The 13628-nt window shown below is 32.3% G+C and overlaps 1 protein-coding gene across 1 annotated transcript in view; it reads left to right on the top strand.

Moving 5' to 3' along the window:
- The window catches only part of LOC124535444, a 94856-nt gene that overhangs the window by 61230 nt on the left and 19998 nt on the right, over window positions 1-13628 (top strand). Inside the window, exon 5 of the mRNA XM_047111660.1 lies at window positions 10052-10260. Within this exon, the coding sequence (XP_046967616.1) occupies window positions 10052-10260 (209 nt within the window). The remainder of the gene's footprint in view (window positions 1-10051; window positions 10261-13628) is intronic.

Below are 13628 nucleotides of genomic sequence, written 5' to 3'. Positions count from 1 at the left end.
TATTGACGCAGTAATGACATTTTTACGAGACTTTGATTCAGATAAGAGTATCGTTTGTAATTTTGATGTGTTGAAAGTCGAAGGTAAGATCTTTATAATAAGATGCAAGGAATCCTCAACTTAATTGACGCTGAACAGATGTGGAAAAATGTTTAACAATTTTCTTAAGATATTAGCGGTATAAAAACTAAATTAATTACATGATATACTAATCAAAATGGTTATAGTGCAAATCCTGATCGCAAGAAATGGCGTGGAGTAACACTATGTGTATGTGCACCGATAATTTTATAAGAAAACGATGCAATGAAAATGGTCTATTTTCTCGTCCACGCAAGCTGTGTTCAAAACAAATACAGTTAACTAGATTTTTACTCTGGTTGTGACCACTATATCGTTTATTTTCGTTGGTCGATTTGCCCATCCCTCTATCTGTATCAAAAATCAAAATAGAAAAAACGATAAATTTAGAATAAAAAATTAAGAAACTTTGAATTCAATTTTTAAAACTATACCCATACAGAAACAGTCATATTTTTATCTAGTTGAGTTTTATTATTAAATTGGAAAAATTCGCAACTTAATGGCAAATCTAGAACAGAAATATCACATTCAAAAAATGATTTATATCGATGTTAAATGTACAGTAATCCCTCTCGAACATTCTAAACAAAGCTGGCAAGTTAAATTCATTTTATGTCTAAACATTGAAATATATTTTCTGAATTGGGTATGTGTTTCAACTCAGTCAAAGGTCGCGTGATCAGGCCACGTGTGTCACGTTGAAGTGTTACGTTGACTGCTCCATTGTGTAGGTACGTTAGCGATGTCATACAGCTGGTATCTATATATCTACATACATCGTAGCTATTGAACTTTGTGATCGTTTTTCTAGAATAGTTACTCTCATTATCAACAGCTCTATCTCTAATTGTAAGTTATTATAGACTCTCCATAAATTTAAAAAGTCATTGGCATAAATATTTTAATAAAAAAATCGTATTACTCAACACAAGATTACCATAAACTAGCTGTGCGCGACCTTGTACGTCTATGAATATAACAAAAAAAATATTGAAGCCTAAGTGACTCCCTATTATATCAGTTTTCGACCAGTAAAAGTCCCATCAAAATCAGTCTAGCCGTTCCAGAGATTAGCCGAAACAAACAGACAGACTTTGGAATATGTACCGTGTATAAATACATATGTATGTGTACAGTAAAAAAGTAAGTGAGTAAAAAAGGGCTATTTTAATATTACAAACAGATACTCCAATTTTATTATATGTATGAATATAGTTTTTAATTTTAAAAAACCACAAAACCAACACTGACTTTTCATGCGCTCTAAGATAAATTAAGTGTACAAGTCAATCAAGCACTATTCGAGTACCATGGAATTAGCCCTTCTAATGAAGGGCTCCTTCCTCTAAAAAAGGAAATGGAGGCCCTAGATCAATAGTCAAATATACGGACGGTTCCTTTGTTTCTTTATAAGTACGAGTATATCTTTATTGAAATATAACACAGGCATCAAAATTTAAGGTATAATGAATCATACCTGAAAAACTTAAGCGGCTCTGGTTTATGATAATAGAATCGCTGGTTCTCATTTTAGTTTAAGCGCAGAACCGCCAGTCAGTCTAATGCAAGCAAAGCGCTTTCCTGCTTATATCCACAGACAATGCCATTATAATATTATGTCATAGTGTTCCAAGCATAGCAGAATAATATTCAATCAAGATAGCGCGACTGAATTTGATTCAATACAATTGTTGTATGTAGTATACATTACTTGTTAATAATTGTTATATTGTTTAGCATACTAAAAATATATCATATGTAAAAAATATTTATGATGTAATTACAATTGATACCTATAGTAAAGTAAAGTAAAGTAACAGTCTGTAAATTTCCCACTGCTGGGTTAAGGCTTCTTCTTCCATTAAGGAGAGAGTTTGAAACATATTCCACCACGCTGCTCCAATGCGGGTTGATGGAATGCACATGTGGCAGAATTTCGATGAAATTAGACACATGCAGGTTTTTGTCACGATGTTTTCCTTCAGCGTCGAGCACGGGATGAATTATAAACACAAATTAAGCACTTATATATAGTGGCGCTTACCTGGATTTGAACCCGCAATCGTCACATGCACGCGTTCTAACCCCTGGGTCATCTCAGCTCCTCGATACCTATAACACTCAGAAATAATTTAAATTTTTAACAGTGATTTTTTTAGAACTGCTTTTTGTAGATGTTTAGGTGATTACATACATACAAATAAAGAAATACTAAGTGTTGATAACACTTAATATAGATACATAAACTCATTCGTATAACTAAGTCGAATAAATAAATTCAAATGTATTTTATATGTTGTATATTTAAAATCGTTGTGTAATATTTATAATTTCAGTCTTTTGAAATAAGATATTTAATTATTATAAAATTTACGATTAATTTTAATCAAAATATATTATAATTTTTATTATGATGATGATCTTCCTAATATTTAATTTTAATTGGTTACTTCTAGTATATATTTTTTCGTTTAATTTTAAGTGATTAATCTCTTCTTTTAATAGGTCTGTTTCATCTAAACATAAATATCCGCCAATATCACTAGTAGTACATTTTAAATTGTCTATTGAAAACAGTGTTACACCTACGAAATATTATCATTAAAAGCACCTACCGTATATTTGTTGAATCTTCAGAGAAAACAAGCTAATTAGTATGCATAATAAATACATATATAATAATTAATTTATACGTGTTTTTATGTGTGTAAGTTTACATATAAAAATAAAATATGTGGCATAAATTTGACTTAACACTTAACTCAATCGTGGATAAACATTTACGCTAGCTCACACAAAGCGCGCCCTTCGGTCGATTACCTGAGCTATCACAAACAACAGACCATTATTTGCACGTGGTAAGCCACGTAAAAAGAAATATATGCTCGCTACAATTTCTAACGCTTGCATGTTGATTGTTGTCTCGTAGAGAAACAATTCACACTACAACGGCTAACGTTTGACAATACTTTGTAATGTTTCTATCACTTTCTTTGATTCTGATATATTTTTTTTGTTCTGTGATGGCGTCATTTGCTTTTTTTAATTGGTATGTGAAATTGCAAATGGGACACCCAATGTTGGTCACCACTATCCATAGACATTGGTGCCGATAGAAATCCTAACCATTCCTTACAACGCTAAAACGCCCCAATGATGGAAACCAAGAGTTGATGTCCCTTGGGCTTGTTACACTGGTTCATTAACAATTTAAACCGGAACACGCCAATTCTAAGCATCATGGCTTGGTGGTAGACTACATGATGGTGGTAGGTGGTACCTATCCAAACAGACTCTTACAATGCCCTACCACCGAGTAGATACTTCTTAGGTATGCATTGAAGGTTCGGTGTCGATATCCACATATTTTATTCTTATTTTATTATTAAAATATTAAGTTTATAAATTCTCTCAATATTTTTTAATCTTAATCTCTCATTCGTTGAAAAACAGATTGTGGTATAAAATCCCTATTTGACGTCGTGCGAGGCCGGAACATGCAGCCTATATTATTGCACATTCTGTGTTTATCTTACTTCAAAGAATTAACTGTTGATTTTATTTCCAGATGCAACTGTTTTCATTTTTAATATGAAAAACCTATTGAAAAACATTTCAACAATTTCAATATTTCTTAAAAGAATTAATTACGATGAATTTAATAACAGTATATTCACAAACTTATTGAAATAACTGACAATACTTTATTTAACGTATTTTAATCAGCTATCGGAATTTCCGTCACTCCTATGACATCTATGTAATTAAAATTTTCGATTTGTCGACTCCTATTCAATTTTTTATTGGAACTCTTTAGAGCCTGTTTAATAAAACACCAGCAATGTATTGGTCATAATAATTATCTTAGTTCATGCTTCTCTGTGACGTCAGGAGTCCCTCAAGGCAGCATGCTGGGCGCTATACTATTCCTAATAGCTATTGTTATGGTATTCATTTTTATCAATTAAAATTATGAGCTGAGATAACCCGGTGGTTAGAACGCGTGTATTTTTACTGATGATTTGGGGTTCAATCAATTTGTGTTTATAATTGGAGGGAAGGAAAACATCGTAATGAAACCTGCATGTGTCTAACTTCTGAAATTCTGACACATGTGCTTTCTACCAACCCGCATTGGAACAGCGTAGTGGAATATATTCCAAACTCTCACCTTAATGGGAGAAAAGGCCTTAGCCCAACAGTGGAAAATATACAGGCTGTTACTAAAATTATGTAGTATGAAAATATTTTCCGAGAATTATATTGTTTCGCTAAAGAAAACCGATATTGGGAAGACGTCAAGATTGTCAATTAATGTGTAACAATCCCAAATGTCTTGAAGTAGAATCTGACAAAACTCTTAATTTAAAAAATGTATTCAATCCTTCGTCGAGAGTTTTTATTCTAATAAGCGTATTCAAATACCCGAAACATACAACAAATCTTTTTGGAATTATGCCAAGCTATTATAACGTATTTCATTATTCCTTGAGGGGGTGTCGATGAGACAAATCTTAAGACGACTGCGTTTCGATCAACGAGGTATACTCTGTATAGCTTTCCACTTACCTATTTTTTATTCTTTATTTTAATTTGCAACATCCACGGTCTCACAGTCGTTCGTGCCTTTTTTACATTTCACTGTATTACATTTTGTCCTTTGAAAGTTTTATTTTATTACTGAATATCAGTAGATCTTCTACTAGTATTTGTTTTTGCTTAACATTTTATTCGGCTTGTAATATGACCGTTTATAAACCCATGGCATTTTTACAACTAATGACTGGCCATAATCGCCTACAGACAATGGTGTCGTAAGAAAGTAATCAACCATACCTTACATCGCTGCTAGACTTGGAAACTGATATTTTATGTCCCCTGTGCCTATAGTTACATTGGTTTAAACTAGAGAACATCAATATTCATCATTGTTGTTCGGCGGTAGGATACATGATGAGTGAATTGTTGCCAGACGGGCAGTACTATCAAGTATGTAAAAGCAACAATGTAATTATTTAACAACAATGTATTTTTGTAGATACAGCAAACATAATCTGTATCATCATACATACTACAGACATACATAATCATACTTCTTTAAACGATTTTGTTTGGTCCATTTCTATAAAACAACGTTAATAGAATGAATGACACTCATACTCTAAATAATTTTGGAATGAGATTTCTGAACCGGTACTAATTAGGAGTGAATTATGAATACACTGAATAAGTCTTTCAAGTTTATTACACACGTCCAAAAATACGACATTTGTATCTTAATAGTTTAAACGTTCTATTTTTAAAATCTGTCCCAAAGCTTTGATCTTTCATGATATTTCTGACGAGGTGAAATGTGGAGTGAAGCAGCAATATACGCTGCAAGTTTTGTAGTTCAAAGGAATATTTATAATCATAGAATTTTTAATTTGTATGAATATTTCACAAATCTCTTTATCAATGAATTATTATCTTTATTTTCGTCGGAATGTTCCCAATGAATCTCAAAGTTTATCACAAATCATTATAGAAAACAGACAGGAAAAACTATTCGTACATTTGGACACAACGCTAACTTTTGTCAAGAGACGGTCTAAGGTTTTCTTTGACAACCGAGAGACATTTACATAACGATAACACGAAATGCGGAAATGCTGTAGCCTACATTTACAACTCAAAGTGAATCTACCTTTTCTCCTCCCAAAGAAATATCACCTAATGAATTCCATTAAAAATACAGGGTGTCCTGTAACACAGGCGCTATCGGTAATTTTCTTTGCCTAAGATTCTTATTATGAAGGGCGTAAAGACGATAATGGCTCAATAATTTCGCCATCTGTGATCTTTAACACTACAAGCGGGTTTGGGGCGTTGAGGGACATTACTCTTTGCATTTCATTTAACTTTGCGATAAAATGTATTTTTATTGCTTTTTCCTTTTTTTTGTTTGCTAATTTAAATGCGTCCTGATTTTCTTTTTAGTTGTTTTGAAATTCACAACTTTAAGGGTTAGACGTATGTACAATTAATGGATCTTTTTTATTAATTTTAAAATATACATAATTTCCATAAAATAACTATATAATTATACATATAATGTATAGTAAATACTAAAATTAGTAAATATCTCAAACCCCCGGGATTCTCCAGACTTCTCCGGATGGAAACGGGGATTTCTTTCCTTTTGAGGAGAAGTTGATAAGCTTTTATCACCAAGCTCCTTCAATGAGGATTAATAAATAAATTCATTTAACATATACGAATAATCTTGTACCTTCACCGCCGAGCACGAGATGAATTATATGGGAGAGACCGCCTTGTCAAATACTGTTCTGTAAATGTTTCATACTATTGTGTTCCAGTTGGAATGGTAAGTGAACCAGTTTAAGAGATAAAAAGTGATTTATGTTTCGTACAATGCCTAACGAGCTGAGATGGCCCAGTGGTTTAGAACGCGTGCATCTTAACCGATGATTGCGGGTTCAAACCCAGGCAAGCACCACTATATATATATACATATGTGCTTAATTGGTGTTTATAATTCATCTCGTGCTCTGCGGTGAAGTAAACGTCGTGAGGAAATCTACATGTGTCTTATTTCATCGAAAATCTGCCACATGTGCATTCCACCAACCCGCATTGGAACAGCGTTCTGGAATATGTTCTAAACCATCTCATTATTGGAAGAGGAGGCCTTATCCCAGCAATGGGAAATTTACAGGCCGTTACTTTACTTTACTTTACTGCAATTCCTAACACAACGTCTACAGGTAAATATTACTTCACATCAAGTTGCTCATTTTTCTCCTTGAAATAAATAAATACTAAAACAATGTAATTAGAAGAACTGGTAAATAAAAATTAATTAGTAAATACATACAAAATGGAGTTTTATGAATTTACAATGAACGACTGTAATATCTTTAATAAAGCAATAATATTGTATTCATTTGAAATAATTTCTACGTAAACTAAGTTGCATATTTATCATTAAATGTTCTTCATCTAATCTAAAATTGATGACACAATACAATAAAAACACTAAAAATATATATTTACAGATCTATACATATCATAAAATTGGAGTGTCTGTTTGTAATATTAAAAGATTTTTACTCAATGCATATGCACGGTACATATACCAAAATAACATTTTTTTGCAATTTTTGTCTGTCTGCCTGTTTGTTCCGGCTAATCTCTGGAATGGTCGAATCGATTTTGAAGGAACTTTCACTGGCAGATAACTGATATAATAAGGAGTAACTAAGGCAACAATAATAATTTTTTTTTGTTAAATTCAAACGAGTGCAAGGTCGAGGGCACAGCTCGTTATAAACACTCGTATGATCAAAAATCAAAATAAACTTTATTCAAGTAGGTTTTTATAAGCACTTTTGAATCGTCATTTTACAATTAAGTGAAGCTACCACCGGTTCTCTCTTTTTAAAAAATACAACGTCATGTTAATTAAATACAATTATTGTATCCTGCTTGGAAGTCAACAGGTATTAAACATGATTAAACAAAAATATGCTTTATAATTTAAATAACAATCGACCCAAAAACTTTTAGCATTAGCTTAAATTATTTTTACAAATTCTTTCCACTTTAAATATCCTTTTTCTTGTAGAACACTTTTAGCTATTGTATTAAGTAGTGTTGCGCTCGACGCTCCAGGCGTTGCTTCGGGTCTTCAAACCTTGCATTGGCGCTTAAAAGTTTATAACAAAAGAATTCATTCTTTTCATACCTAACATTTTCACGGTATATTACTATTCTGTTTTTCAAGTGAAACTTTTTTGTGAGCGATGATAGTCGTATTTCAAGGTCATGTGCAAAGTGTGAAACGTTTATGATTTTTTTTGTATCACGTTTGTTACATATATGTTTAAGACCTCGTATGAAAACTATCATAATACCGGAACGGGGCTTATTAGACCCCGTAACGTATAAGAATCTAAAACTCGACGTGATGTGATGTTTTAATAGGCATCATATAATAAGTGATAAATAATCACTTTTCTGCAATGTATATACGAGGTATATTATACCTCGTTCCGTATTGAACGCTTTAATATATTGTCTATATCAATAAAATACAAATCCAGAATAAAAAGATAAATATAATTATAATTCTACTAATTATCAAAAGCAACAATTAAAATTTAATTTATGGTTACATTCAACAACAATCATTGTCATAGCTTCAAAAACTTTAAAAGATTTTTATAAGAAATCGACTGCGTATAAACTTTGAGAATCCTTGCCCGCTTCTCTGCATTACGTTGTTAACAAAAAGGGGGGGTTAGCAAAGGGGACCTTGTCCTAAATAACTTCTTACTTGAACAAATTTATGCGCTATCTTGAGATGCTTTTAGTTTAGTTTGAACATAAGACGTTGTTTTGGGATTAGCGACTATTTGAGGTTACTAACATGTTTTTCTTAACTTAATATTGTTTTGTCGAGTTTATTTTATGATGTTTACTTTGTTTCTTTTACTTTTATATTTAAATTTATTGTTTGTTTTCATGTTTCGAATGAATTTATAGTATGCTACATTTATTTCTCTGTATTCAGATTTCTATTATATACAGGGCCTTGTGCAAGCCCGTCTGGGTAGGTACCATCCATTCATTAGTTATTAACAGTATAGTAGTTAAATAACAGTACTCAGGATTGTGTTCCGATTTGACATTTTTTGACATCCAGTGTACCAATGTAACAACAGGCGCAAGGGACATAACATCTTAGTTCCCAAGGTTGGTGGAACATTGACGATGTAAGGAATAGTTAATATTTCTTACAGCGTCATTGTCTATGGGTGATGGTGAGCACTTACCATCAGGTGGCCCATATGCTCGTCCACCAACCTATACCTCTATTAAATTTTCTATATCTCTATTAAATTTTGTATGTATATTAATATAAAAACCTGTAATGGTGTATCACACTGTACAAGTTTTCTTTTGTTGTTTCTTTTGTTGTCCTAAATATGATTTGTGAATATGCCGTTGGTATTTCTAAAGCAATAAATAATAAATAAATATCATCTATTTATTCCATTTCACCAATAACAACATTAACTACAATAATTAATAACTTGTTCAATTTGTTTGTATTATTATATATTTGTTCGCCACTTATAAGTGGTCATCAATGCCATAGACTTAAGAATTGTAAAAAATATTAACCAATACCTAAATTGCCAGAGCTGAAATGGCCCGGTGGTTAGAGCGCGTGCATCTTAGCCGATGATATCAGGTTCAAACCCAGGCAAGCACCACTATACATATACATGTGCTTAATTGATGTTTGTAATTCGTCTCGTGTTCGGTGGTAAAGGAAAACATCATCAACCTGCATGTATCTAATTTCTTCGAAATTCTGCCACATGTGCATTCCACCGACCCGCATTAGAACAGCGTGTTGCAATATGTTCCAAAACTTCTCCTTAAAGGGAGAGCAGACCTTAGCCCAGCAGTGGGAAATTTACAGGCTGTTACTGTATCTAAATTACCAACGTGCCATCGTCTGTTGAAACTAAGATGTGTTCTTATCGTACCTATATTTACACTGGCTCACTCGCCTTTCAAAACAGAACACAATAGTCCTAAATACGCAGACGGTCTTGCCAAAACCCTACCAAGTAATTATTGTAATAAATAGTTATGTTTATTAAACGCTTTTGATGAAATTGAGTTTCCAGAGAAGGCTTTAATAAAAATAAAAATATTCAGAACTAATACCACTTACTAAGTATTGGGTTTAATCTGGCAACAAATATTATCTGGGTAAATTTCCACAATAATTTGTTAAATCGAATGTTTTAATTGTAATAATAGAAAATAAGATTATGTAACAAACGACCTTTTGAACCGTGTATACCATTTTTAAAAGCACTTATAACAATTATACATAAGATCTGAATTACGATTTTCAATTTGCTTATAATATATTCTTTGCCAACAGGTATTGGCGGTCTGCGAGCGATTGACCTAAGGATATCACCTCCGGTAGTCCAGAGAGGGTCAGATGTGACGTTAGCCTGCCTTTATGAGCTGACGGATGCGCCATTGTACTCGGTTAAGTGGTACAGAGGGCGACACGAATTCTACAGATACTCACCTACGGAGACACCGGCTACGAAAATATTTCCGTTTGCTGGGATCAATGTTGACGTAAGTGATTATTTTATTTCGTTTTAATATCTAATTTCCAATAAATTTAACGACGACGACCTCCGTGGTCGAGTGGTGTGTTCACCAGTTTTAATGGGTACGCCACTCCGAGATCCCGGGTTCGATACCCGGCCGAGTCGTTGTAGAAACAGTTCATTAATTTTCTATATTGTCTTGGATCTATTATCTTTGGGTGTTTGTGGTACCGTCGTTACTTTTGATTTTCCATAACACAAGTACGTTAGCTACTTACATTTGGATCTAAGTAATATATATACGTGATGTTGTCCAAAATTTATTTATTTAGAAAAGCGATATAAAAAATATGTACAATGTACTTTTAAAATAACTTTATTTGTTTACAAAGCGTACCCTGAAAGTTATAGTGAATTCAGACATTTGCACAAATTCAGCACTAAATTAACCAAATACTAAAGTTTACGATTTCACGTTTCCATAAGGTAATTTTGAAATATGTAAGTTTTTATTTTACTTTGATTCATTATTGAGCTAGTCTCCAAATAGCAACATTAATCATATTATAGTCTTAAGGTTTGATTTTCAAGGTAGGCTAATTTGCCAGACTGCCTATCTATTTAGAACAAGAGTAACATTATGTTTGTGATTAATCTCATTCAAAATGAAAATAGGTATTAAGAATCCTCAATTCAATATTGTAATCACTGTAATACATACATAATGAATTCGACGACCTCCGTGGTCGAGTAGTGTGTACACCGGTTTCAATGGGTACGCCACTCTCGGTCCCGGGTTCGATTCCCGGCCGAGTCATCACAATTAGTTTTCTATGTTGTCTTGATACCACAAACAGTCAGACCGGGTGTTTGTGATACCATCGTTACTTCTGATTTACCATAACAAAAGTCCTTGAGCTACTTACATTAGGATCACAGAAATGTATGTGATGTTGTCTCATATATTTATTTATTTATTAAAAAAACAAACGTGCTATTGCTGTGAATTATCAAAACAAACTATAGTAGTTAAAACGGTGCTGTACTAGCAGCCAATAGGCCGTTCGAATACCCTTAGGTCCATCAGATCATCCGTTTGATTCGATCCGATAGACTTGGTTTTCGATTTCAAATTTCAATACTAGCAAGGTTTAAAATTGCGATTTTTTGCTATCTAGATTTGTTTACACGCTGACTTTGTTAGCTAAAAGTGAAGAGCGTGATAGCCAAAGCTAATAAAATGCATACAAGCAATACACAAGAGCAAAACAACTTTTTGCGTTGGAATTATTTTTTTTCCATCGTTGTTTATACAAACGCATTGTAATTCCATCTTGAAATTTCACTCATTTTTTGTTAAACTGAACAAAACCAACAGTCAATGAATTTTAAAAACAAAAATCTTCCTCTTTTTTTGGGTAACGTCAATATACTCAAACTACTAACTTTAGTAAAGTAAAGTGACAGCCTGTATATTTATCACTGCTGGGCTAAGGCCTCTTCTCCCATTAAGGAGAGGGTTTGGAACATATTCCACCACGCTGTTCCAATGCCGGTTAGTGGAATGCACATGTTGCAGAATTTCAATGAAATTAGACACATGTCGACCACGAGATGAATTTGATAAACACAAATTAAGGACATGTATATAGTGGTGGAACCCGAAATCATCGGTTAAGATGCACGAGTTCTAACCACTGGGCCATCTCAGCTCATAAACACTAACTTTAACACTTCATAATTATTACAGCCGGCTAACTGCAACTAATTTATTCGTAAGAGCCTGAAACTTATATAATAATCAATCTAACTTAGCAATGGATCGGATTAGAACTATCTTTAAACTTAAACACAATTTGAAGTTTTACATAATTTAAACGAGAATAATCCAAAAATATTATTGCATATTTCTTACTTACCCTTAATTTAATACTATGTTATTTTCTAAATCTTTATTATTGGGTTCACAAACAATCAATAATGGTTTATTACATTTTTTTCCTCAAATACCAAACTTTTTAAACAGCTACTTTCCCTAAATCCATGAGGAAATAATTCTTTTAGATGCTCTGATCTATAATCTTTTAATGACGAACTATTCAGAATAAAATTTGAGTCGGCAAAAAGTGAAAAATTGCATTTTTTCGTGCCCATATTTTTTTCCGTAAATTATAATGAAAATTAATGATTTCAATGGTGCAATCCGCTCAACATGCTCTAATCCGTTATAAAACAGTTTTTAACGAAAAAGGCCCTATATATTATCTGAATTAAATAAAGCCCTTTATGAGATTATTTAAAAATATAAGATTTCAGAACTTTATTCAAAACCAATAATACGAAAACAGAAAACTTTGATAAAAGTATCGAAACAGTAACATATTCATATTCTCAAGATAAAACCACTAGGTGTGTCATTTCTCTCGGGAGCTAACATTTAGGTTACGTACAATTTGTCTTACACTTTTGTGAAAGATGTCAAGTTGGTATCACTGAATACTCTAAAAGGGTTGGAAGGGTCCTTACGTGAGTTAAGTTCCTAAATATGTTCTCGCGTTTATCATTTGGAACGAGTGCTTCAAAAGAAACTTCAATTTCATTCAACCTTTATTGGGGTAATTCACAAATTTGTCCTCAACTGTTTTTATTAGAAAATTCAACTTAAATTTTTAAAAATTAACAGACGATATAACGCCTCATAGTTCCTTTTTCAATTAGTAAGAATACATTTTTGAGATATAATTTTGTATTTATATTAATTTTGTCTGAAAGTCATAGGAAATTTTTATCTCGTTGACGACATTGATTTCTTATGATATTAGAATAAATTTACAAAGTTAACTTACCACTTTGCTTTTATGGATCCACATGTGAAAGTATTGAATCTGACAAATTTTGGTAGTTTGTTAGGTGAAATTAATTAGAAACGAAAACTAAAAACAAGAATGTTTTATTCTTGGGATGATTGGACGCGTGATCCTTGTTCATGAACCACGCGTCTTATTTGCAGCAAAATCTCCCTTGGCAGTAAACATATATTCACCAGGCAAACTCAAGTCAAATACATGCAGAAATTTACAATACACGAAAAATACACGAAAAATAAAGCTAATATTAAAATAGAAATACATGTGTACAAGAAATACATTTACCTAGGAAGAGATTTACGGTCTGTTATGGCTAACGATGAAAATAAAATTCATTACTGAAAGCTACTATATTTTTCAGCAGAACTTTCTTAAAAACATGTATAGAATAATGTAATATTTTATAACAAAAATAGAAATGAGCTTTCATAATTTATACCAACCAAAAGAATTTGCAGAAAATTCAAATTATAATATTATAAAAATGTAGACTAAAATCATAAGTAGAATAATTATGCACTAAAGC

Source organism: Vanessa cardui, chromosome 14, assembly GCF_905220365.1.
Source record: "Vanessa cardui chromosome 14, ilVanCard2.1, whole genome shotgun sequence".
Lineage (NCBI taxonomy): Eukaryota > Metazoa > Arthropoda > Insecta > Lepidoptera > Nymphalidae > Vanessa > Vanessa cardui.
Note: the sequence above shows the minus strand (reverse complement) of the source record. Positions and strands in the feature narration are given on the sequence as shown.